This window comes from Pristiophorus japonicus, chromosome 2, assembly GCF_044704955.1.
Source record: "Pristiophorus japonicus isolate sPriJap1 chromosome 2, sPriJap1.hap1, whole genome shotgun sequence".
NCBI classification, from domain to species: domain Eukaryota; kingdom Metazoa; phylum Chordata; class Chondrichthyes; family Pristiophoridae; genus Pristiophorus; species Pristiophorus japonicus.
In genome coordinates, this window is record NC_091978.1 from 373,151,992 (window position 1) to 373,179,700 (window position 27,709).

A 27,709-nucleotide genomic window follows, 5' to 3' on the forward strand; every position below is an offset into this window, starting at 1 on the left:
CCCCCGTCCCTGTCCCTCAACCCTGGCCCCCGTCCCCGTCCCTCAACCCTGACCCCCTCCCTCAACCCTGACCCCCTCCCCCGTCCCTCAACCCTGACCCCCTCCCCCGTCCCTCAACCCTGACCCCCTGTCCCTCAACCCTGACCCCCCCCCCGTCCCCGTCCCTCAACCCTGACCCCCTCCCCCGTCCCTCAACCCTGACCCCCTGTCCCTCAACCCTGACCCCCCCCCCCCGTCCCCGTCCCCGTCCCTCAACACTGACCCCCCCCCCCCCCGTCCCCGTCCCTCAACACTGCCCCCCCCGTCCCTCAACACTGCCCCCCCCCCGTCCCTCAACACTGCCCCCCCCCCGTCCCTCAACACTGCCCCCCCCGTCCCTCAACACTGCCCCCCCCCGTCCCTCAACACTGCCCCCCCCCCCGTCCCTCAACACTGCCCCCCCCCCCGTCCCTCAACACTGCCCCCCCCCCCGTCCCTCAACACTGCCCCCCCCCCCGTCCCTCAACACTGCCCCCCCCCCCGTCCCTCAACACTGCCCCCCCCCCCGTCCCTCAACACTGCCCCCCCCCCGTCCCTCAACACTGCCCCCCCCCCGTCCCTCAACACTGCCCCCCCCCCCGTCCCTCAACACTGCCCCCCCCCCCCCGTCCCTCAACACTGCCCCCCCCCCCCCGTCCCTCAACACTGCCCCCCCCCCCGTCCCTCAACACTGCCCCCCCCCGTCCCTCAACACTGCCCCCCCCCCGTCCCTCAACACTGCCCCCCCCCCGTCCCTCAACACTGCCCCCCCCCCCGTCCCTCAACACTGCCCCCCCCCCGTCCCTCAACACTGCCCCCCCCCGTCCCTCAACACTGCCCCCCGCCCCCCCGTCCCTCAACACTGCCCCCCCCCGTCCCTCAACACTGCCCCCCCCCTTCCCTCAACACTGCCCCCCCCCTTCCCTCAACACTGCCCCCCCCCCTTCCCTCAACACTGCCCCCCCCCCTTCCCTCAACACTGCCCCCCCCCTTCCCTCAACACTGCCCCCCCCCTTCCCTCAACACTGCCCCCCCCCTTCCCTCAACACTGCCCCCCCCTTCCCTCAACACTGCCCCCCCCCTTCCCTCAACACTGCCCCCCCCCTTCCCTCAACACTGCCCCCCCCCCGTCCCTCAACACTGCCCCCCCCCCCGTCCCTCAACACTGCCCCCCCCCCTTCCCTCAACACTGCCCCCCCCCTTCCCTCAACACTGCCCCCCCCCGTCCCTCAACACTGCCCCCCCCCGTCCCTCAACACTGCCCCCCCCCCGTCCCTCAACACTGCCCCCCCCCCGTCCCTCAACACTGCCCCCCCCCGTCCCTCAACACTGCCCCCCCCCCGTCCCTCAACACTGCCCCCCCCCCCGTCCCTCAACACTGCCCCCCCCCCGTCCCTCAACACTGCCCCCCCCCCCGTCCCTCAACACTGCCCCCCCCCCGTCCCTCAACACTGCCCCCCCCCCGTCCCTCAACACTGCCCCCCCCCGTCCCTCAACACTGCCCCCCCCCCGTCCCTCAACACTGCCCCCCCCCGTCCCTCAACACTGCCCCCCCCCCCCGTCCCTCAACACTGCCCCCCCCCCCCCGTCCCTCAACACTGCCCCCCCCCCCCCCGTCCCTCAACACTGCCCCCCCCCCGTCCCTCAACACTGCCCCCCCCCCGTCCCTCAACACTGCCCCCCCCCCGTCCCTCAACACTGCCCCCCCCCGTCCCTCAACACTGCCCCCCCCCGTCCCTCAACACTGCCCCCCCCCGTCCCTCAACACTGCCCCCCCCCCCGTCCCTCAACACTGCCCCCCCCCCCGTCCCTCAACACTGCCCCCCCCCCCCCGTCCCTCAACACTGCCCCCCCCCCCCCCCGTCCCTCAACACTGCCCCCCCCCCGTCCCTCAACACTGCCCCCCCCCCGTCCCTCAACACTGCCCCCCCCCCGTCCCTCAACACTGCCCCCCCCCGTCCCTCAACACTGCCCCCCCCCGTCCCTCAACACTGCCCCCCCCCCGTCCCTCAACACTGCCCCCCCCCGTCCCTCAACACTGCCCCCCCCCGTCCCTCAACACTGCCCCCCCGTCCCTCAACACTGCCCCCCCCCCCGTCCCTCAACACTGCCCCCCCCCCCGTCCCTCAACACTGCCCCCCCCCCCGTCCCTCAACACTGCCCCCCCCCCGTCCCTCAACACTGCCCCCCCCCCGTCCCTCAACACTGCCCCCCCCCCGTCCCTCAACACTGCCCCCCCCCCGTCCCTCAACACTGCCCCCCCCCCGTCCCTCAACACTGCCCCCCCCCGTCCCTCAACACTGCCCCCCCGTCCCTCAACACTGCCCCCCCCGTCCCTAATCCCTAAACCCTGCCTCCCCCCCCGTCCCTAAACCCTGCACCCCACAACCCCCATCCCCTGCCCCCACAACCTGTCCCCCTCCATCCACCACACACTGTATAGCCTGATGAATTCTCTTGGCTTCACTCATCCTTTAATTCTCATTACATATTCTATCTTTAGTCATTTGTTATTTTCCCCTCGACGTGTTGTGTGCGCGGGTTCTCATCCTGTATCTGTGTGAGATTGCATGTGTCCATGATGTGCACTAACTGTAGTGTTATATTGATCTTCACACTGAACTTTCAATTATACAAGCTGCTAACTGTTTTGGGGATATTTATGTAATGGTCGATCTGGCTAGGCCAGTGCTAGATTACTGCGTGCAGTTCTGGTCACCACATGTGAATGCGGAAAGATGTGATTGCACTGGAGAGGGTACCGAGGTGATTTATGAGGATGTTGCCGGGACTGGAGAATTTTAGCGATAAGGAAAGATCGGATAGGCTGGGGTTGTTTTCTTTGGAACAGAGGAGGCTGAGGGGAGACCTGATTGAGGTGTATAAAATTATGAGGGGCCTGGATAGAGTGGATAGGAAGGACCTGTTTCACTTAGCAGAGAGGTCATCAACCAGGGGACATAGATTTAAAGTAATTGGAGGGAGGTTTAGAGGGGATTTGAGGGGAAATGTCTTCACCCAGAGGGTGGTGGGGGTCTGGAACTCACTGCCTGAAAGGGTGGTAGAGGCAGAAACCCTCACCACATTTAAAAAGTACTTGGATGTGCACCTGAAGTGCCGTAACCTACAGGGCTACGGACCCAGAGCTGGAAAGTGGGATTAGGCTGGGTAGCTCTTTGTCGACTGTCACGGACACGATGGGCCGAATGGCCTCCTTCCATGTGGCAAATCTCTATACTTCTGTGAAAACCTCCATTTATCGAACCCTGGAATGCGTTCAGCTTGAATGTTTGAGCCTCTGTGATCAGGGTGCTGAGGGGGGGGGGGGGGTGATTTGTATGTGTCACAGTCACGGTGCTGGTGGTATTTCGCTGTCCCATGCAGATTGACCAGTGGGAGGAAGAAGAAGGGATGAAAAGTGCTCAATGAAGCTCTCAGCAATGGCAAGATAGGAAATTGATGTCATTTACAAATCTGAGAGTTATATGTGCCCGTGAGTGGATATGCTAATAGTTATATAAAAGTGTGTAAATTCATCTAATATATAAATAGGCTGTCTATTCAGAAAGACCATGAAGGTACACACAGAATATTATGGTTATATTGCATCTGTAACAAAGTGTAATGTGTATGCTGGCTGATTTATCATGTTTCATATATTAATTGGTTAGAAGTTCCGGGGTGCACTTCTTCACAGAAAGGGTAGTGAAAATAAATTTGTGATTCTATGGCCCCAAGTTTCCACACGCGGCAAAACGGGCGCCCCTCCGAGCTGGACGCCCGTTTTTCGCGCCGAAAACGCGGTATTCTCGAGCGCCTTGTAGCTCGATGTCTGCTTGGTGCGGCGCACAGGGGGCGGAACCTACCACTCGCGCTGATTTTGTAAGTAGGAGGGGGCGGGTACAATTTAAATGAGTTGTTTTGGTGCCGGCAACCCTGCGCGTGCGCGTTGGAGCGTTCGCCCATGCGCAGTCTGAAGTAAACATTGGCACTCAGCCATTTTAAAAAGAGCTACAGAAAAAGTGAAAATTTGTTTATTGAACCCTTGCAAAGGCTTGCATTTTAATTTTCTTGATATTTCTGTGTGTGAGGGAGTGCATTCTGTAATTAAAGATAGACTGTGATAAACGGGACACATGCACTTGTTTGAGACTATTCAAATTCTTTGTAGCTGTTCAATTTTTAAAATTTTTTAATAAAACCACATTGTCCTTCCATGATCAGCACTGAGGCTTCTTGCAGCTTTCTCCCCCTGCCCTCCGTCGGTCCCGACAGCAAACCGCTGCCTGAAAGGCCTGCCTGAAGCACTTTCACACAGGTAGGAACATGGTTTATTTAATCTTTTCTTTGCTTATAAATGTTTATTCAGGTTGGATTTATTTGTATAATATTTGTAGAAGTATAACTCAGGATTTATTGTAGAATTTAATGACTTCCCCCCCTCCCCCACTCCCCCACTCCCCCACCCCCCCACTCCCCCACTCCCCCACTCCCCCACTCCCCCACCCCCCCTCCCCCACTCCCCCACCCCCCCTCGTTCCCGATGCCTGATTTTTTAATGTGTAGACAAGGTTTTTTCAAGCCTACAAAAATCTTCACTTGCTCCATTCTAAGTTAGTTTGGAGTACGTTTTCACTGTGGAAACTTTCAAATCAGGTGTCAGTGGCTGGACACGCCCCCTTTTGGAAAAAAAAATTCTGTTCAAAAGTGAAACTGTTCTACCTGACTAGAACTGCAGAAAACTTAAATGTGGAGAATTCCGATTTCTAAGATACTCCGTTCTCCACCAGTTGCTCCTAACAATCAGGAGCAAATCATGTGGAAACTTGGGGCCTATGATTCTATAAAAATCTGGAACTCCCTCCCCCCAAAAAGCAGTTGAGGCTGGGGGTCAATTGGAAATGTCAAAACTGAGCCTGATAGATCTTTTGTTGGGTGAAGGGGTTATGGAACCAAGGCGGGTAGATGGAGTTGGGTCTCAAATCGGCCATGGTCTCATTGAATGACGGAACAGGCTCGAGGGGCTGATTGGCCGACTCCTGTTCCCATGTTCCTAATAACTGCTCTATGGCGATGCTCGATGTATGTCCAGGGATGTTTAATAAGGACAGAAGTATTACACCGTGAGCTGCACAATGTACTATAACAGCCAGGACTGCGACAGCAAGCACAGCCTGAAATATCGGATTGCTTGGTGAAAGAACCTTGCTGCATCAAATCAGCTTTGTCAGTATTAGGTTACAGGGCCAAAGCACCCAGCATGTTAAATACGATACCTGGACAAACTGACAAATCAATTTCAATAAATTATTACATTCTTCGGATGACACGTTAAACTGAGGCCCTCTCTGGTGGATATAAAAGGTCCCATGGCCACTATTCGAAGGGTTGTTCTCCCCGGTGTCCTGAGGCCAATATTTATCCGTCAATTAACATCACAAAACAGATGATCTGGTCATTATCACATTGCTGTTTGTGGGAGCTTGCTGTGCGCAAATTGGCTGCTGCGTTTCCCACATTACAACAGTGACTACACTCCAAAAGTACTTCATTGGCTGCAACCTACTTTTGGACATCCTGAGGTCATGAAAGGCACGATAAAAATGAATGTTCTTTATTTACTTCTAAATATTCGTTGCAATGATGAACATGGTGCTAATTTGCACCAATCATTCTCATTGGACGGATGAATTAAAAAATTTTTTTTCCTGGGATGTGGGTGTCGCTGGCAAGACCGGCATTTATTGCCCATCCCTAATTGCGGTTGAGAAGGTGGTGGTGAGTCGCCTTAAACCGCTGCAGTCCGTGTGGAGCCCAAAAGCATAATGGCCCAGAAATTGCGGAGGTTGGCTTCAGGTCAGAGGTGAAGAATCTACCTGGTGGTCCGGGAGGTTCAGAGACTTGCGGTCCTGGGCCCCTCGGCGAAGGCCTGCGTCACACCCACCTATCCCAGGTACGCAAGCGCGTCATACACATCCCTGGGATCACGTGGGCCGGCCCAACCAATCAGAGTCCAGGGATCCCCATTCATACCTGTGGTCAGTTCTGTATGTACGGAATCACCGTGAGTATGAACGGGAATCCCCCCAAAACACAAACACACACACACACACACACAGAAAATACACTTTTTAAAAACCACATTTAAAATTAATCAAAATGGAATTTAATTAATTAATTAAAACAAAATTAATTTTTTGAAAAATAAATTTACATATTTTAAAGGGACTAAAAATAAACTTACCTTATTTAACAGGATTTTAAATGTTTAAATTATTGAAAATTTGCCTTTTTCTGTCCTTCAAAAGTCTTACACTGATAAAAGCAACCTTCGAGGGCCCGCCTCTCCGCCCGAGGAGGCCCTTTACTGCTGGATTCTTGACAGTTCGCAATTTCCTGGTTTCGGTGCATGCACTTCGCGTACCTAAACCCGGAACTTGCGGGGACCCCATGGGTACGTGGGCACCTTGTACACACCCGTAGTGACGGTGAATTCAAGGCCAATATTGCCTTGCTGAAATCAAAGCCAGTTATGATTATATTTTTCTCTCGTTAATCTATGCAAAATTTGTTTATATGAAAAAGTTTATAACTTTTAAAGTTAGAATGTTTCCTCACATTTCCCCAGAATATTAATTAACCAACAATAACTAAGACCGCCTATTTCCACCTCCGTATCATCGCCTGTCTCCACTCTTGCCTCAGCTCATCCACTGCTCAAGCCCTCCTCCATGACTTTGTTACCTCCATGACTTGACTATTCCAAAGCACCCCTGGCTGACCTCCCACATTCTACCCTACGTAAACTTGAGGTGATCCAAAACTCGGCTGCACCGAGTCCCACTCACCCATCACCCCCTGTGTTTGCTAACCTACATTGGCTCCTGGTTAAGCCAGGAGATTTCACAATTCTCATCCTTGTTTTCAAATCCCTCCATGGCCCTTGCCCCTCCCTATCTCTGTAACCTCCTCCAGCCCCACAACCCTCCGAGATGTCTGCGCTCCTCTAATTCTGCCCTCCTGATCATCCCTGATAGTAATTGCTCAAAAATCGGTGGCCGTGCCTTCTGTTGCCTGGGCCCCAAGCTCTGGAACTCCCTCCCTAAACCTCTCCACCTCTCTACCTCTCTTTCCTCCTTTAAGGCGCTCCTTAAAACCTACCTCTTTGACCAAGCTTTTGGTCACCTGGGCTAATATCTACTTATGTGACTTGGTATCAAATTGTTATCTTCTGTCTTGGGACATTTCACTACGTTAAAGGTTGGGTAAGCCACATTGTCCGCATGCCAGACACGAGGCTCCCAAAGCAAGCACTCTACTCGGAACTCCTTCATGGCAAACAAACCAAGAGGAAATATTACAAGGACACCCTCAAAGCCACCCCAACTTTCCCACCGACACCTGGGAGTCCCTGGCCAAAGACCGCCCTAAGTGGAGGAAGTGCATCCGGGAGGGCGCTGAGCACCTCGAGTCTCATCGCCGAGAGCATGCAGAAACCAAGCGCAGGCAGCGGAAGGAGCGTGCGGCAAACCAGTCCCACCCACCCTTTCCTTCAACCACTGTCTGTCCCACCTGTGACAGGGACTGTGGTTCTCGTATTGGACTGTTCAGTCACCTAAGGACTCATTTTTAGAGTGGAAGCAAGTCTTCCTCGATTCCGAGGGACTGCCTATGATGATTATGATGTTGCAATGCAATAATGTCAAATCAGAGTTTACAACAACAACTTAAATTTATTCAGCGCCTTTCGTGTATTAAAATGTCCAAGGTGCTCCACAGGTCTTAGTGATGCTGTGGATATGTGGTCGAAAGCACATTTCAGGGTCAAATATGACAGCAAGGTTGTGAGCAGTCTGGTTCAGCCTCAGACAGGAGTTGGGGAGAGGGATGGAGTCAGTGACTAGGGAACGGAGTTTGTGGCAGGGACCGAAAACAATGGCTTCAGTCTTCCCAATATTCAATTGATCCAGAACTGGATGTCGGACAAACAGTCTGACAATTTAGAGACCATATGCTCACTGCCACGTGTCCTAACACGCACTGAGTCCCACACACCCATCACCCCCTGTGCTCGCTGCCCCATGTCCTAACTCACACCGAGTCCTGCTCACCCATCACTTTCTGTGCTTGCTGCCCGTGACTTATCTCACCCACAGTCCCGCTCACCCATCACCCCCTGTGCTCACTGCCCCATGTCCTAACTCGCACCGAGTCCCGCTCACCCATCACCCCCTGTGCTCGCTGTCCTGTGTCCTAACTCGCACCGAGTCCCGCTCACCCATCACCCCCTGTGCTCGCTGTCCTGTGTCCTAACTCGCACCGAGTCCCGCTCACCCATCACCCCCTGTGCTCGCTGTCCTGTGTCCTAACTCGCACCAAGTCCCACTCACCCATCACCCCCTGTGCTCGCTGTCCTGTGTCCTAACTCGCGTCGTGTCCCGCTCACCCATCACCCCCTGTGCTCGCTGGTTTCCGGTTAAGCAAACTCCTTGATTTAAAAATTCTCATCCGTGTTTTCAAATCCCTCCATGGCCTTGCCGCTCCCTATCTCTGTAATCTCTGTAATCCCCACAACCCCCCCGAGATGTCTGCGCTCCTCCAATTCTGTCCTCTTGAGCAGCCCTGATTATAATCACTCCACCATTGGCAGTCTTCAGCTGCCTGGGCCCCAAGCTCTGGAATTCGCTCTGTAAACCTCTCCACCTGTCTCCTCATTTAAGACGCTCCTTAAAACCTACGCCTTTGACCCAGCTTTTGGTCGCCTGCGGTAACATCTCCTCGTGGCTGGGGATCAATTTCTTTTGTCTTGTAACAATCCTGTGAAGCGCCTTGGGACGTTTTACTACGTTAAATCCGCTGTATAAATACACGTTGCTGTTGTTCAAGTATTTATCCAATTCCCCGTTTGAAAGTCACTATTGAATCTGCTCCCACCGCCCTTTCAGGCAGCGCGTTCCCGATCACAACAACTCGCTGCGTAAACACATTCTCCTCATTTTGATTCTGGCTGTTTTGCCGATGAAATTAAATCCGTGTTCACTGGTTACCGATCCTCCTGCCACTGGAAACACTTTCACCTTATTTGCTTATCAACAGGCTTCATCATTTTGAACACCTCATTAATCTCCCCATAAACGTCTCTGCTGTAAGGAGAACAATCCCAGCTTCCCTTAGTCTCGTCACATAACTGAAGTCCCTCAGAGAATCTCAGAAATTTACACCACAGAAGGAGGCCATTCGGCCCATCGTGTCCGTGCCGGCTGACAAAGAGCTACCCAGCCTAATCCCACTTTCCAGCTCTCGGTCCGTAGCCCTGTAGGTTACGGTACTTCAGGTGCACATCTAAGTACTTTTTAAATGTGGTGAGGGTTTCTGCCTCTACCACCCTTTCAGGCCATGAGTTCCAGACCCCCACCACCCTCTTGGTGAAACATTTCCCCTCAAATCCCCTCTAAACCTCCCCCAAATTACTTTAAATCTATGCCCCCTGGTTATTGACCTCTCTGCTAAGTGAAACAGGTCCTTCCTATCCACTCTGTCTGGGCCCGTCATAATTTTATACACCTCAATCAGGTCTCCCCTCAACCTCCTCTGTTTCAAAGAAAACAGACCCAGCCTATCCAATCTTTCCTCATTATCCAGCCAAAATTCTCCAGTCCTGGCAACACTCTTGTAATTCTCCTCTGTACCCTCTCCAGTGCAATCACATCTTTCCTGTGATGTGGTGACCAGAACTGCATGCAGTACTCCAGCTGTGACCTAACCAGTGTTTTATGCAGTTCAAGCATAACCTCCCTGCTCTTGAATTCTATGCCTCAACTTATAAAGGCAAATATTCTATATGCCTTCTTAACCACCTTATCTTCCTTGCCTGCTACCTTCAGGGATCTGTGGACCTGCACTCCAAGGTCATTTTGTTCCTCTATACTTCTCAGTGCCCTACCATTTAATGTGTATTCCCTTGCCTTGTTAGCCCTCCCCAAATGCATTACCTCACACTTCTCCAGATTGAATTCCATTTGTCACTGTTCTGCCCACCTGACCAGTTCATTGATATCTTCCTGCAGTCTACAGCTTTCTTCTTCTTTATCAACCACAGTCGATTTTAGTGTCATCTGCAAACTTCTTAATCATACCCCAAACATTCAAGTCCAAGTCATTGATATATATCACAAAAAGCAAGGGAGCCAGTACTGAGCCCTGTGGAGCCCCACTGGATACAGCCTTCCAGTCACAAAAACACCCATCAACCATTACCCTTTGCAATAAGGATACAGCAGTTATCATGGGTGACTTTAATCTGCATATTGATTGGGCTAACCAAACTGGTAGCAGTACTGTGGAGGAGTTGTTCCTGGAGTGTATAAGGGATGGTTTTCTAGACCAATATGTCGAGGAACCAACTAGAGAGCAGGCCATCCTAGACTGGGTCTTGTCTAACGAGAGAGGATTAATTAGCAATCTGTTTGTGCGAGGCCCCTTGGGGAAGAGTGACCGTAATATGGTAGAATTCTTCATTAAGATGGAGAGTGACACAGTTAATTCAGAACTTAAAGAAAGGAAACTTCGATGGTATGAGACGTGAATTGGCTAGGATAGACTGGCGAATGATACTTAAAGGGTTGACGGTGGATAGGCAATGGCAGACATTTATAGATCACATGGATGAACTTCAACAATTGTACATCACTGTCTGGCGTAAAAATAAAAAAGGGAAGGTGGCTCAACCGTGGCTAACAAGGGAAATTAGGGAAAGTGTTAAATCCAAGGGAGAGGCATATAAATTGGCCAGACAAAGCAGCAAACATGAGGACTGGGAGAAATTTAGAATTCAGCAGAGATGGACTAAGGGTTTAATTAGGAGGGGAAAATAGAGTATGAGAGTAAGCTTGTTGGAAACATAAAAACTGACTGCAAAAGCTTCTATAGATATGTGAAGAGAAAAAGATTAGTGAAGACTAATGTAGGTCCCTTGCAGTCAGAATAAGGTGAATTCATAATAGGGAACAAGGAAATGGCAGACCAATTGAACAAATACTTTGGTTCTGTCTTCAGGAAGACACAAATAATCTTCCGAAAATACTAGGGGACCGAGGGTCTAGTGAGAAGGGGGAACTGAAGGAAATCCTTACTAGTCAGGAAATGGAGTTGGGGAAATTGAAGGGACTGAAGGCCGATAAATCCCCATGGCCTGATAGCCTGCATCCCAGAGTACTTAAGGAAGTGGCCCTAGAAATAGTAGATGCATTGGTGGTCATTTTCAAACATTCCACGGACTCTGAATCAGTTCCTATGGTTTGGAGGGTAGCTAATGTAACACCACTTTTTAAAAAAGGAGGGAGAGAGAAAGCAGGTAATTATAGACCGGTTAGCCTGACATCAGTGGTGGGGAAAATGCTGGAGTCAATTATTAAAGATGAAATAGCAGCGCATTTGGAAAGCAGTGACAGGATCGGTCCAAGTCAGCATGGATTTGTGAAAGGGAAATCATGCATGACAAATCTTCTGGAATTTTTTGAGGATGTAACTAGTAGAGTGGACAAGGGAGAACCAGTAGATATGGTGTATTTGGACTTTCAAAAGGCTTTTGACAAGGTCCCACAAAAGAGATTAGTGTGTAAAATTAAGGCACATGCTATTGGGGGTAATGTATTGACGTTGATAGAGAACTGGTTGGCAAACAGGAAGCAAAGAGTGGGAATAAACGGGTCCTTTTGAGAATGGCAGGCAATGACTAGTGGGGGTTCCGCAGGGTTCAGTGCTGGGACCCCAGCTATTTACAATATACATTAATGATTTAGACAAAGGAATTAAATGTAATATCTCCCAAGTTTGCAGATGACACTAAGCTGGGTGGCAGTGTGAGCTGCGAGGAGGATGCTAAGAGGCTGCAGGGTGACTTGGACAGGTTAGGTGAGCGGGCAAATGAATGGCAGATGCAGTATAATGTGGATAAATGTGAGATTATCCACTTTGATGGCAAAAACAGGAAGGCAGATTATTATCTGAATGGTGACAGATTAGTAAAAGGGAAGGTGCAACGAGACCTGGGTGTCATGGTACATCAGTCATTGAAGGTTGGCATGCAGGTACAGCAGGCGGTAAAGAAAGCAAATGGCATGTTTGCCTTCATAACAAGAGGTTTTGAATATAGGAGCAGGGAGGTCTTACAGTTGTACAGGGCCTTGGTGAGACCTCACCTTGAATATTGTGTGCAGTTTTGGTCTCATAATCTGAGGAAGGACGTGCTTGCTATTGAGGGAGTGCAGCGAAGGTTCACCAGACTGATTCCCGGGATGACAGGACTGACATATGAAGAAAGACTGGATCGGCTAGGCTTATACTCACTGGAATTTAGAAGGATGAGAGGGGTTCTCATAGAAACATATAAAATTCTGACGGGACAGGACAGGTTGGATGCAGGAAGAATGTTCCCGATGTTGGGGAAGTCCAGAACCAGGGGACACACCAAGGATAAGCGGTAAGCCATTTAGGACAGAGATGAGGAGAAATGTTTTCACCCAGAGAGTTGTGAACCTGTGGAATTCTCTGCCACAGAAAGTTGTTGAAGCCAGTTCGTTAGATATATTCAAAAGGGAGTTAGATGTGGCCCTTAAAGGGATCAGGGGGTATGAAGAGAAGGCTGGGGTGGGGTACTGAGGTGAATGATCAGCTATGATCATATTGAATGGTAGTGCAGGCTCAAAGGACCGAATAGCCTGCTCCTGCACCTATTTTCTATGTTTCTATGTTTCCTGCCTCTGAGCCAATTTTGGATCCAACTTGCCACTTTGCCCTGGATCTCATGGGCTTTTACTTTCGTGACCAGTCTGCCATGTGGGACCTTATCAAAAACTACATCATACGCACTGTCCTCATCAACCCTCCTGGTTACCACCTCGAAAAATTCAATCAAGTTAGTCAGACACGACCTTTCCTTAACAAATCCATGCTGACTGTCCTTGATTAATCCATGTCTTTCCAATTGAAGATTTATCCTGTCCTTCAGGTTTTTTTCTACTAATTTTCCCACCACCGAGGTTAGGCTGACTGGCCTGTAATTACTCTGTCTATCTCTTTCTCCCTTTTTAAACAAATGTACAACATTAGCAGTCCTCCAGTCCTCTGGCACCATACCTGTAGCCAGAGAGGATTGGAAAATGATGGTCAGAGCCTCTGCTATTTCCTCTTTTGCTTCTCTTAACAGCTTGGGATACATTTCACCCGGGCTGCGATTTATCCACTTTCAAATTGAAAACAAGTGCATACAATGTGGCTAGGACTAGTGGGAGGTCAGAGGATTGGGAAACTTTTAAAAGCCAGCAAAGAACAACTAAAAAAAATTATAGAGAGAAGATAGTTTATTTTCATAATCTATCATGGAATATAAAAACAGATAGCATGGGCCCAAGTTTCCACATGATTTGCGCCTGATTTTTAGGAGCAACTGGTGGAGAACGGACTATCTTAGAAATCGCAATTCTCCACATTTTTTTTTCTGCAGTTCTAGTCAGGTAGAACAGTTCTACTTTGGAACAGAATTTTTTCTTCAAAAGGGGGCGTGTCCGGCCACTGACGCCTGATTTCAAAGTTTCCACAGTGAAAACGTACTCCAAACTAATTTAGAATGGAGCAAGTGAAGATTTTTGTAGAACTGAAAAAACCTGTTCTACACATTAAAAAATCAGGCGCAGGTTACAAATTAGGCGTTCAGAATGAGGGGGGGGGGAAGGGAAGTCATTAAATTCTACAATAAATCCTTATTTATACTTCTACAAATATTATACAAATAAATCCAACCTGAATAAACATTTATAAGCAAAGAAAAGATTAAATAAACCATCTTCCTACCTGTGTGAAAGTGCTTCAGCCAGCTCAGCGGTGTGGCGTCGTTCCCGCGGAGGGGAGGGAGGGGGAGGCGCAGGAAGCCTCAGGGCTGATGTGCTGATGGCAATGTGGTTTTATTAAAAAATGTTCAAAAATTAAACAGCTACAAAGAACTACAAAAATGGCTGAGTGCCAATGTTTTTTTCACACTGAGCATGCGTGAACGCTCCAACGCGCACGCGCAGCATTGCCGGCAGGAAAAAAACTAATTTAAATAGTACCCGCCCACTCCCACTTACAAAATCGGCGCGAGTGTAGGCTCCGCCCCCCTGGGCGCCGCACCAAACAGACAAGGCGCTGCAGGGCTCTCCAGAATCGCGGGTTTTTTTTTCCAGCGCGAAAAACAGGCGTCCAGCTCGGAGGGGCGCCCGTTTTTTATCCTGTGGAAACTTGGGCCCTAAGAGTTTCTCGAGGTATATAAAAAGGAAACAAGTGACTAAAGTAAATGTTGATCCCCTGGAGGATGAGACTTGGGAATTAATAATGGAGAACAGGTAAATGGCAGAGACTTTGAACAAATATTTTGTATCGGTCTTCATGGTAGAAAACACTAAAAACATCCCAATAGGGGATAATCAAGGGGCTATAGGGAGGGAGGAACATAATACAACCACTATCACTAATGAAGTAGTACTCGGTAAAATAATGGGACTAAAGGCAGACAAGTCCCCTGGACCCGATGGTTACATCCTAGGGTCTTAAAAGAAGTGCCTGCAGAGATAGTGGCTGCATTGGTTGTAATCTACCAAAATTCCCTGGATTCTGGGGAGGTCCCAGCGGATTGGAAACCCGCAAATGTAACGCCCCTATTTAAAAAAGGAGGCAGACAAAAAGCAGGAAACTATGGACCAGTTAGCCTAACATCTGTGGTTGGGAAAATGCTGGAGTCCATTATTAAGGAAGCAGTAGCAGGACATTTTGGAAAAGCAAAATTCAATCAAGCAGAGTCAGCATGGTTTTATGAAAGGGAAATCATGTTTGGCAAATTTGCTGAAGTTCTTTGAGGATGTAACGAGCAGAGTGGATAAGGGGGAACCAGTGGATGCGGTGTATTTGGATTTCCAGAAGGCATTCGATAAGTTGCCACATAAAAGGTTACTGCACAAGATAAAAGCTCACGGGGTTGGGGGTAATATATCAGCATGGATAGAGGATTGGCTAACTGACAGAGAACAGAGAGTCGGGATAAATGGGTCATTTTCCGGTTGGTAAACAATGACTAGTGGAGTGCCGCAGGGATCGGTGCTGGGACCTCAACTATTTACAATCTATATTAATGACTTGGATGAAGGGACCGAGTGTAATGTAGCCAAGTTTGCTGATGATACAAAGATGGATGGGAAAGCAAGTTGTGAGGAGGACACAAAAAATCTGCAAAGGGATATAGACAGGCTAAGTGAGTGGGCAAAAATTTGGCAGATGGAGTATAATGTGGAAAAATGTGAGGTTATCCACTTTAGCAGAAAAAATAGAAAAGCAAATTATAATTTAAATGGAGAAAAATTGCAAAGTGCTGCAGTACAGAGGGACCTGGGGGTCCTTGTACATGAAACACAAACAGTTAGTATGTAGGTACAGCAAGTGATCAGGAAGGCAAATGGAATGTTGGTCTTTATTGCAAGGGGGATAGAGTATAAAAGCAGAGAAGTCCTGCTACAACTGTACAGGATATTGGTGAGGCCACACCTAGAGTACTGCGTGCTGTTTTGGTCTCCGTATTTAAGAAAGGATATACTTGCATTGGAGGCAGTTCAGAGAAGGTTCACTCGGTTGATTCCTGAGATGAGGGGGTTGACTTATGAGGATAGGTTCAGTAGGTTGGGCCTATACTGATTGGAGTTCAGAAGAATGAGAGATGATCTTATCGAAACATATAAGATAATGAGGGGGCTTGACAAGGTGGATGCAGAGAGGATATTTCCACTCATAGGGGAAACTAAAACTAGGGGACATAGTCTCAGAATAAGGGACTACCCATTTAAAACTGAGATGAGGAGGAATTTCTTCTCTCAGAGGGTTGTAAATCTGTGGAATTCTCTGCCCCAGAGAGCTGTGGAGGTTGTGTCATTGAATATATTTAAGACGGAGATAGACAGATTTTTAAACGATAAAGAATAAAGGATTATGGGGAGCGGGCGGGGAAGTGGAGCTGAGTCCATGATCAGATCAGCCATGATCTTATTAAATGGTGGAGCAGGCTCGAGGGGCCAGGTGGCCTACTCCTGCTCCTATTTCTTATGTTTTTGTGTTCAAAGCTGCTAAGCCCCTCAATACTTCCTCTCTCACTATGTTTATCTCGTCGAATATTTCTCACTACTGCTGCCTCATTGCAAAGTCTGCAACGCCCCTCTCTTTTGTAAAAACTGATGCAAAGTAGTCATTTAGAATCCTACCAACATCTTCTGCCTCAACAAACACATTTCCTTGATGGTCTCTAATAGACCCTACTCTTTCTCTAGTTAGCCTCTTGCTCTTAACGTATTTATAAAACATCTTTGGGTTTTCCCTGATTTTACTTGCCAACATTTTTTCATGCTCTCTCTTTGCTTTCCTGATTTATTTTTTAATTGCACCCCTGCACTTCTTATACTCCTCTAGAGTTTCTACAGTAACGTGCCTGGTACCTGGTAGTAAATCTCCTCTGCACCCTCTCTAACTCCTTGATATCTTCCTAAAGTGTGCTGCCCAGCGTTGGACACACTATTGCAGCTGGGGCCTACCAATGTTTTGTAAAGGTTCAGGATAACCCCCTAGCTTTTGTACTCTCTGCCTCTATAATAAAGCCACCAATCCCAGGTGCTTGTTTAACAGCCTTTTCAACCTGTCCTGCCACCTTCAAACACTGGGGTACATACACCCCAGGTCTCTCTGTTGCTGAACCCCCTTTAAAATTTAAAATCAGTTCCTATGGACTGGAGGGTAGCTAATGTAACCCCACTTTTTAAGCAGGGAGGGAGAGAGAAGGCGGGTAATTATAGACCGGTTAGCCTGACATCAGTGCTGGGGAAAATGTTGGAATCAATTATTAAAGATGAAATAGCAGCACATTTGGAAAGTAGTGACAGGATCGGTCCAAGTCAGCATGGATTTATGAAATGGAATTTTTTTGAGGATGTAATTGGTAGAGTGGACAAGGGAGAATCAGTGAATGTGGTGTATTTGGACTTTCAAAAGGTTTTTGACAAGGTCTCACAAAAGAGATTGGTGTGCCAAATTAAAGCACATGGTATTGGGGGTAATGTACTGACGTGGATAGAGAACTGGTTGGCAGACAGGAACCAGAGAGTCGGGATAAACGGGTCCTTTTCAGAATGGCAGGCAGTGACTAGTGGAGTGCCGCAGGGCTCAGTGCTGGGACCCCAGCTCTTTACAATATACATTAATGATTTAGACGAGGAAATTGAATGTAATATTTTCAAGTTTGCAGATGACACTAAGCTGGGTGGCGGTGTGAGCTGTGAGGAGGACGCTAAGAGGCTGCAGGGTGACTTGGACAGGTTAGGTGAGTGGGCACATGCATGGCAGATGCAGTATAATGTGGATAAATGTGAGGTTATCCACTTTGGGGGCAAAAACATGAAGGCAGAATATTATCTGAATGGCGGCAGATTAGGAAAAGGGGAGGTGCAACGAGACCTGGGTGTCATGGTACATCAGTCATTGAAGGTTGGCATGCAGGTACAGCAGGCGGTGAAGAAGGCAAATGGCATGTTGGCCTTCATAGCTAGGGGATTTGAGTATAGGAGCAGGGAGGTCTTACTACAGTTGTACAGGGCCTTGGTGAGGCCTCACCTGGAGTATTGTGTTCAGTTTTGGTCTCCTAATCTGAGGAAGGACATTCTTGCTATTGAGGGAGTGCAGCGAAGGTTCACCAGACTGATTCCCGGGATGGCGGGACTGACATATGAGGAGAGACTGGATCGACTGGGCCTGTATTCACTGGAGTTTAGTAGGATGAGAGGGGATCTCATGGAAACATATAAAATTCTGACGGGTTAGATGCAGGAAGAATGTTCCCGATGTTGGGGAAGTCCAAAACCAGGGATCACAGTCTATGGGTAAGGGGTAAGCCATTTAGGACTGAGATGAGGAGAAACTTCTTCTCTCAGAGGGTTGTAAATCTGTGGAATTCTCTGTCCCAGAGAGCTGTGGAGGCTGGGTCATTGAATATATTTAAGGTGGAGATGGACAGATTTTTGAGCGATAAGGGAATAAAGGGTTATGGGACTGATCGGATCAGTCATGATCTTATTGAATGGCGGAGCAGGCTCGAGGGGCCGAATGGCCGACTCCTGCTCCTATTTCTTACGTTCTTTGTAACATATTTTTATTTCTAACTAAGCACATCTGTAAGATGCAACAAATGCGCATAGGCAGGATGTGTAATTGACAGGCAACAAAGTGTCACTGAGCATTTGAAACAAATTAATTAGGCAATTCCTCGGTATTTCAATCCCACTGATGTTGATTCGGGGATTCCCGGTATTTCGATACCATGTCGCAGTCCTACAACACTTTGTGTTATCGGTAAGGTGGTCTAATTATTACGAGATGTGTCGGAGGACATGTTGTCAGAAGCCAGGTCGAGTAATCAGCCTCCTTGTTGAATGGATACACAGTGATGCATTCTAAACGTGGGTGCCATGGTGCGTGGGTTAGTCAAAGATTAACTTGATGAATAATTTATCCGAAGTGATCGTGCTGGGGTAGCAAGGCATTGTGGCATATATTCCAACAATAAAACCACCAACATCGATAAACACTAAAGGTAACTCGTTTGCGGTAGGAAATATCAGCGAATGAACAGCCATTATTGCCCCTTATCAGTCACTCACTGCTCCAACACTGGCTCTGCTGTGGCCACCTCTCGCCCCCCCCCCCCCCCCCCCCCCCCAAACATAGCCGGAAATCCATGTTACCATGGAAACCAGGGATGAAAACGTGGCCTTTTCCGCGGGAATGCCGTTGTTAAACAATCCTTTAAAAGTTAGAACTTGTTGGATTAGGTGTAACTGGGATTTAGCAGCGTGCTGACTGCTAAACAAACGATATGGTCCTGATAAACTCAATTTAATTTAGTGGAGTGTCAAATGTCTCCATTTTAATAAAAATTACAGTTTTTAAGAATCGTTAAAAAGAATATATTAATATTTTGATATTTTGGGTTCACCTTTTCCCCACGTGAGAGCCCAAATATTTGTTCTAACATTTCTTTTAAAAGTTATAATCAGAGGAGCTTCTTCACTTCCTGGTTCATAGAAACATAGAAAATAGGTGCAGGAGTAGGCCATTCGGCCCTTCGAGCCTGCACCACCATTCAATAAGACCATGGCTGATCATTCACCTCAGTACCCCTTTCCTGCTTTCTCTCCATACCCCTTGATCCCTTTAGCCGCAAGGGCCACATCTAACTTCCTCTTGACTATATCTAACGAACTGGCATCAACAACTCTCTGCGGCAGGGAATTCCACAGGTTAACAACTCTCTGAGTGAAGAAGTTTCTCCTCATCTCGGTCCTAAATGGCTTACCCCTTATCCTTAGACTGTGTCCCCTGGTTGTGGACTTCCTCAACATCGGGAACATTCTTCCTGCATCTAACCTGTCCAGTCCTGCCAGAATTTTATATGTTTCTATGAGATCCCCTCTCATTCTTCTAAATTCCAGTGCATATAAGCCGAGTCGAACCAGTCTTTCTTCATATGTCAGTCCTACAATCCCGGGAATCAGTCTGTGAACCTTCGCTGCACTCCCTCAATAGCAAGAATGTCCTTCCTCAGATTAGGAGACCAAAACTGAACACAATATTCAAGGTGAGGCCTCACCAAGGCCCTGTATGACTGCAAGACCTCCCTGCTCCGATACTCAAATCCTCTCGCTATGAAGGCCAACATGCCATTTGCCTTCTTCACCGCCTGCTGTACCTGCATGCCAACTTTCAATGACTGATATACCATGACACCCAGGTCTCGCTGCACCTCCTCCCTCCCCAATCTGTCACCATTCAGATAATACTCTGCCCTCATGCCCTTGCCGCCAAAGTGGACAACCTCACATTTATCCACATTATACTGCATCTGCCATGCATTTGTCCACCCACCCAACTCGTCCAAGTCACCCTGCAGCCTCCCAGCATCCTCCCCACAGCTCACACCGCCACCCAGCCCAGCGTCAACTGCAAACTTGGAGACACTATACCCAACTCCTTCATCCAAATCATTAATGTATATTGTAAATAGCTGGGGTCCCAGCACTGAACCCTGTGGCACCCCACTAGTCACTGCCTGCCATTCTGAAAAGGACCCGTTTAAGCCGACTCTCTGCTTCCTGTCTGCCAACCAGTTCTCTATCCAGGTCAGTACATTACCCCCAATACCATGTGCTTTAATTTTGCACACCAATCTCTTGTGAGGGACCTTGTCAAAAGCCTTTTGAAAGTCCAAATACACCACATCCACTGGTTCTCCCTTGTCCACTTCACTAGTTACACCCTCAAAAAATTCCAGAAGATTTGTCAAGCATGATTTCCCTTTCATAAATCCATTCTGACTTGGACCTATCCTGTCACTGCTTTCCAAATGCGCTGCTATTTCATCTTTAATAATTGATTCCAACATTTTCCCCACTACTGATGTCAGGCTAACCGGTCTATAATTACCTGTTTTCTCTCTTTCCTCCTTTTTAAAAAAGTGGTGTTACATTAGCTGCTCTCCAGTCCTTAGTTACTGATCCAGTGTCGATAGACTATCAGAAAATGATCACCAATGCATCCACTATTTCGAGGGCCACTTCCTTAAGTACTCTCAGGATTGCTACCAGTGCCCGGTCTGTGAGAATTTTGCGTTGTGATTGGCTGCTTAGACGGCTTGTTGACGTTACAGCAGCTTGCGGTAGGGAATCAACATTAACTCACACCAATCTCAACCGAGCGATGGAAAAGCCAAACCCCTCGCCACAGAGATCGCGGGATCATGGGAAGCTGACCCCGGGGTCAGTGGCTTTACTTCTCCGCTGACCATGTTCCGGCCCATTGCATTTGTTGCAATCCTTCTGCAATGTCTTGTGGCTATTTTCATATGGATTTCGTCCAACAAACTGATGATGAAACCAAAGCAAATACCACTTCAGTCCCAGAACTCCCACAAATATGTAAAGCTCAGAAACTCCTGACGCACACCCTCACCGATTCCACCAGATGTTTTCAGCAGCACACCCTATACACTGACTTTAACTTGTATTTATATTCTACCTTATTCTGTCTCTCAGAAATGTCCCAACACAATTACATATAATTATCCGAATGTAGTCACTGTGTGCAGGTGAATGCGGTAACCGATTCGCACCCAGAGGTGAGATAAATGGCAAGACAAATTGATTCTTTGGTTCAGGGATAAATATTGGCCAGGCCAGCAGTGGACCCCCTCCTGCTCTTCATCAACATACTGCCAGGGGATCTGGGAGGCAGATGGGGCCCCAATTTAATCCCTCGTCCACAAGACAGCACCTCCGACAGTGCAGTGCTCCCTCATTACTGCCACTCCGTCAGTGCAGCACTCCCTCAGTACTGCCCCTCCGACAGTGCGGGGCTTCCTCAGTACTGCCGCTCCGACAGTGCGGCGCTCCCTCAGTACTGCCCCTCCGACAGTGCAGCACTCCCTCAGTACTGCCCCTCCGACAGTGCGGCGCTCCCTCAGTACTGCCCCTCCGACAGTGCGGGGCTTCCTCATTACTGCCCCTTCGACAATGCGGCGCTCCTTCAGTACTGCCCCTCCGACAGTGCGGCGCTCCTTCAGTACTGCCCCTCCGACAGTGCGGCGCTCCTTCAGTACTGCCCCTCCGACAGTGCGGGGCTCCCTCAGTACTGCCCCTCCGACAGTGCGGGGCTCCCTCAGTACTGCCCCTCCGACAGTGCGGGGTTCCCTCAGTACTGCCCCTCCGACAGTGCGGGCTCCCTCAGTACTGCCCCTCCGACAGTGCGGGGCTCCCTCAGTACTGCCCCTCCGACAGTGCGGCACTCCCTCAGTACTGCCCCTCCGACAGTGCGGCACTCCCTCAGTCCTGCCCCTCCGACAGTGCGGCACTCCCTCAGTCCTGCCCCTCCGACAGTGCGGCACTCCCTCAGTCCTGCCCCTCCGACAGTGCGGCACTCCCTCAGTACTGCCCCTCCGACAGTGCGGCACTCCCTCAGTACTGCCCCTCCGACAGTGCGGCATTCCCTCAGTACTGCCCCTCCGACAGTGCGGCATTCCCTCAGTACTGCCCCTCTGACAGTGCGGCACTCCCTCAGTACTGCCCCTCCGACAGTGCGCTGCTCCCTCAGTACTGCCCCTCCGACAGTGCGGCACTCCCTCAGTACTGCCCCTCCGACAGTGCGGTACTCCCTCAGTACTGTCCCTCCGACAGTGCGCTGCTCCCTCAGTACTGCCCCTCTGACAGTATGGCGCTCCCTCAGTTCGTCGGGACTCTTTTTAAGAAGGTTCTGGTAAATAAAATTTATTTGCTGAGTAAGTAGATTCTGTTTGCTGTGAATTTAAAAAAATTAGTTCCTGGGCTGTGGGCGTCGCTGGCAAGGCCGGCATTTATTGCCCATCCCTAATTGCCCCTTGAGAAGGTGGTGGTGAGCCGCCTTCTTGAACCGCTGCAGTCCGTGTGGTGAAGGTGCTCCCACAGTGCTGTTAGGGAGGGAGTTCCAGGATTGTGACCCAGCGACGATGAAGGAACGGCCGATATATTTCCAAGTCAGGATGGTGTGTGACTGGGAGGGGAACGTGGAGGTGGTGGTGTTCCCATGCGCCTGCTGCCCTTGTCCTTCTAGGTGGTAGAGGTCGCGGGTTTGGGAGGTGCTGCCGAAGAAGCCTTGGCGAGTTGCTGCAGTGCATCTTGTAGATGGTACACACTGCAGCCAGGGGGCGCCGGTGGTGGAGGGAGTGAATGTTGAAGGTGGTGGATGGGGAGCCGATCAAGTGGCTGCTTTGTCCTGGATGGTGTCGAGCTTCTCGAGTGTTGTTGGAGCTGCAACTCATCCAGGCAAGTGGAGAGTATTCCATCACACTCCTGACTTGTGCCTTGTAGATGGTGGAAAGGCTTTGGGGAGTCAGGAGGTGAGACACTCACCACAGAATACCCAGCCTCTGACCCGCTCTTGTGGCCACAGTATTTATGTGGCTGGTCCAATTAAGTTTCTGGTCAATGGTGACCCCCAGGATGTTGATGGCGGGGGATTCGGCGATGGGAATGTCATTGAATGTCAAGGGGAGGTGGTTAGACTCTCGCTTGTTGGAGATGGTCATTGCCTGGCACTTGTGTGGTGCGAATGTTACTTGCCACTTATCAGCCCAAGCCTGAATGTTGTCCAGGACTTGCTGCTTGTGGGCACGGACTGCTCCATTATCTGAGGAGTTGTGAATGGAACTGAACACTGTGCAGTCATCAGCGAACATCCCCACTTCTGACCTTATGATGGAGGAAGGTCATTGAGTTGTGCCGTAAGCCCCACCCCATCGCTGACTCATTGGCTGACATTGGTGTTAATAGACACCCTGCAAAACTTTGCATTAACCCCTCAAAAGGTGGCACCGAGGAGATCCAATCGGATCTTCTAATCACCATTCTTACCGGCTTTGAGCAGTTACATTCAACAGATGACCATCTTCCCCATTGTTTCCCCCTGCGATGAGTCTCAGAATAAGGGGCCGCCCATTTCAAACTGAGATGAGGAGGAATTTCTTCTGAGGGTTGTAAATCTGTGGAATTCTCTGCCCCAGAGAGCTGTGGAGGCTGGGACATTGAATATATTTAAGGCGGAGATAGACAGATTTTTGAGCGATAAGGGGTTATGGGGAGCGGGCGGGGAAGTGGAGCTGAGTCCATGATTGGATCAGCCATGATCGTATTAAATGGCGGAGCAGGCTCGAGGGGCCGTATGGCCGACTCCTGCTCCTATTTCTTATGTAAAGGAAGTTCCTATTTGTGTGTGGAGGCTGGGCATAGTTCTGAGAATGAGGAAGCCTGCCTGTGCGGTTTGCTGTTTATTCAGCAATTCTGGTCGCACCGGGACATTGTGCTCCATCAAGGATTTGAGAACCTGTTGCAGTGATTGTACCTGGGGCCTTCAATTCTACTTTTAACAAAATATTTCTCCGGGTCTTTTCAAGTATTAACTTTTGCTGGCAGAAATATTCCGCACCTCTACTGCATCCTTAGGGAAAATGATCATTTCAATCTTTCCAATTTACTCTCCTATTTTCCCTGGAAGTAACGATTGATGCCGACCACACTCCGGGATCATGGGTTGTCCTCTCGTGCCGAGATCTCGGGAATGCCGCTCCGTGCCGGGGATCGCCGATTGTTCTCTTGTACCTTATGCAAGTGGAAGTGTCGGTGAGCTTTCCAGCCACAGTGTTGTCACGGTAACACCAATCAATTCCTGTCGTCACCCAGTGATCTGCTCTCTGGGTATCTGCCAATTTACAACCACTTCCATTTATACAATAAAATATCCCAGCAGTGGGCTGCATGAAAATGGATGCTGATGTAGCAAGATGAGTTTAGGAAAAGCTTGGTAAAAGGGCTGGTTCCTGAGCTATTTCAAGGAGGACAGTGAGAGGAGGAGTTCAGGGAGGAAATACCCTGGAGTGGGACTGAGGGACGGAATGTCTAAAGTTTTTTAAAAAGACTTCCATTTATATATAGCGCCTCTAATGACCACAGGACATCCCAAAGTGCTTTACAGCCAATGGACTGCTGTCACTGTTGTAATTCTACAAGTGGTAGATAATAGCGAGTCATTGTCTCTATTGAAAGTGGAGATTTGAGCACAAAATCCACACACCAGGCTGATACTCCCAGCGCAGTACTGAGGGAGTGCTGCACTGTCTGAGGGGCAGTACTGAGGGAGTGCCGCACTGTTGGAGGGGCAGTACTGAGGGAGTGTCGGAGGGGCAGTACTGAGGGAGTGCCGCACTGTCGGAGGGGCAGTACTGAGGGAGTGCCGCACTGTCGGAGGGGCAGTACTGAGAGAGTGCCGCACTGTCGGAGGGGCAGTACTGAGGGAGTGCCGCACTGTCGGAGGGGCAGTACTGAGGGACTGCCGCACTGTCGGAGGGGCAGTACTGAGAGAGTGCCGCACTGTCGGAGGGGCAGTACTGAGGGAGCGCCGCACTGTCGGAGGGGCAGTACTGAGGGAGTGCCGCACTGTCGGAGGGGCAGTACTGAGGGAGTGCCGCACTGTCGGAGGGGCAGTACTGAGGGAGTGCCGCACTGTCGGAGGGGCAGTACTGAGGGAGTGCCGCACTGTCGGAGGGGCATTACTGAGGGAGTGCCGCACTGTCGGAGGGGCAGTACTGAGGGAGTGCCGCACTGTCGGAGGGGCAGTACTGAGGGAGTGCCGCACTGTCGGAGGGGCAGTACTGAGGGCGTGCCGCACTGTCGGAGGGGCAGTACTGAGGGAGTGCCGCACTGTCGGAGGGGCAGTACTGAGGGAGTGCCGCACTGTCGGAGGGGCATTACTGAGGGAGTGCCGCACTGTCGGAGGGGCAGTACTGAGGGAGTGCCGCACTGTCGGAGGGGCAGTACTGAGGGAGTGCTGCACTGTCGGAGGTGCAGTACTGAGGGAGTGCCGCACTGTCGGAGGGTCAGTACTGAGGGAGCGCCGCACTGTCGGAGGTGCAGTACTGAGGGAGTGCCACACCTTTGAATGTGCCATCTTTTCGGATGAGACGTTAAACCGAGGCCCCGCCTGCTCTCTCAGGTGGATGTAAAAGATTCCATGGCACTATTTTGAAGGAGAGCGGGAAAGTTTTCTCCGGTATCCTGGGGCCAATACTTACCCCTCAACATCGCTAAAAATAGCTGTTCATTATCACATTGCTGCTTGTGGGAGCTTGCTGTGCGCAAATTGACTTGACGTGTTTCCCACAATACAACTGTGACTACACTCCAAAAGAACTTCATTGGCTGTAAAGCGCTTTGGGACGTCCGGTGGTTGTGAGAGACGCTATATATATATATATATATGTATTTATATACATACACACACATATATAGTGTATTTTTATTGAGTTGACTTCATTTGTTATTGGGAAAGGGCGGGGAGTGGGATTGGCTGAGGTGCTGATGCAGAGAGCCGGCACAGGCTCGATGGGCCGAATGGTCTGTGCTGTAAACGTTCTATGATTCTATGCATTAGAGTACAGGAGTGATTGTATTCTGATCCTGAAATCTCAGCCTGGTTCTAAAGTGGGCACAGTGCCGTTACTGGACTCTTCATGTCATTTGTTTGCATTAAATGTTTTTTATTCCTGTCCTAGGCTGAGGATGGCTGAAGAGGACACATATCGGCTTGGCATCTCCAACGTAAGTGCTTGAAGTTAAATACCTCGTAACATTATGCCGATTCCCTGCAGAATTTCATTGTTCACAACAGCAGCTTTTAAAAAAAAAAAGTTATTGGTGGGAGGTTCAGAGGGGGATTTGAGGGGAAATGTCTTCACCCAGAGGGTGGTGGGGGTCTGGAACTCACGGCCTGAAAGGGTGGTAGAGGCAGAAACCCTCACCACAATTAAAAAGTACTTGGATGTGCACAAGAGACTGGGATTGGAGGAGGGCAGAGATCTCGGAGGGTTGTAGGGCTGGAGGAGGTTATAGAGATATATTCATCCATATTGGGGCATGAGGTCGGGGCAGTGAGTGGTGCTGGACAATTCCCTGTGGGATTATGGGAAGGTAAACGTAGAGTGGGCTTTGGGCTGTGTGCGCGGCTCGGGTGTGCGCGGCTCGGGTGTGCGCGGCTCGGGTGTGCGCGGCTCGGGTGTGCGCGGCTCGGGTGTGCGCGGCTCGGGTGTGCGCGGCTCGGGTGTGCGCGGCTCGGGTGTGCGCGGCTCGGGTGTGCGCGGCTCGGGTGTGCGCGGCTCGGGTGTGCGCGGCTCGGGTGTGCGCGGCTCGGGTGTGCGCGGCTCGGGTGTGCGCGGCTCGGGTGTGCGCGGCTCGGGTGTGCGCGGCTCGGGTGTGCGCGGCTCGGGTGTGCGCGGCTCGGGTGTGCGCGGCTCGGGTGTGCGCGGCTCGGGTGTGCGCGGCTCGGGTGTGCGCGGCTCGGGTGTGCGCGGCTCGGGTGTGCGCGGCTCGGGTGTGCGCGGCTCGGGTGTGCGCGGCTCGGGTGTGCGCGGCTCGGGTGTGCGCCTGGGGCGAAGTTGCTCAGTTACCTGCTGGTTTGGCCACAGTTGAGTCGAGGACCAGGGGATGGAAACTGAGGGAGTTTATTCAGAAAGGTGACCTGATTGATGCCCGTGAGCGTACATCATCATCATCATCATCATAGGCAGTCCCTCAGAATCGAGGAAGACTTGCTTCCACTCCTAAAAGTCCTTTGGTGGCTGAACAGTCCAATACGAGAGCCATAGACTCTGTCACAGGTGGGACAGACATTTGTCGGGGAAGGGGGGGTTGGTTGGGACTGGTTTGCCGTACAGTGTTGGGGACTGAAGGGTCCTGATGGGGAGAATGGGTTGTGTGTATAAGTCGGACGGACATTGTGCAGATATAGAAACACAATTAGATAAAGGATTAAATGGTACAGGAGTAAAAACATTCTGGAAGGAAGGTTTTAAGCAGCTTTCAGAAAGGATATTGGATGGATAATAAGCCAAGTTAGTGAGTGAACGTGGCTCCAGGGGGAACAAAGAAAGGTGCGGTTTAATACGTGTCTGACCTGTTGAAGGAAGCTGAGAGATTTGGGAACATAGGAACAGGAGTCGGCCATTCAGCCCCTCGAGCCTGCTCCACCATTCAATGACATCGTGGCTGATCAG

The 27,709-nt window shown here is 50.2% G+C and overlaps 1 protein-coding gene across 3 annotated transcripts in view; it reads left to right on the top strand.

Annotated features, from left to right (window-relative positions):
- The window catches only part of LOC139250922 (nuclear factor NF-kappa-B p105 subunit-like), a 136,668-nt gene that overhangs the window by 298 nt on the left and 108,661 nt on the right, over nt 1-27,709 (top strand). For 2 of the 3 annotated variants that reach the window (XM_070873144.1, XM_070873142.1), the window contains exon 2: nt 26,213-26,258. In XM_070873144.1, coding sequence (XP_070729245.1) covers nt 26,220-26,258 — 39 coding nt within the window. In that variant the 5' untranslated portion in view covers nt 26,213-26,219. Of the gene's footprint in view, nt 1-4,255; nt 4,337-26,212; nt 26,259-27,709 lie in introns of those variants that run through there. The other variant, XM_070873143.1, reaches the window with a different exon arrangement.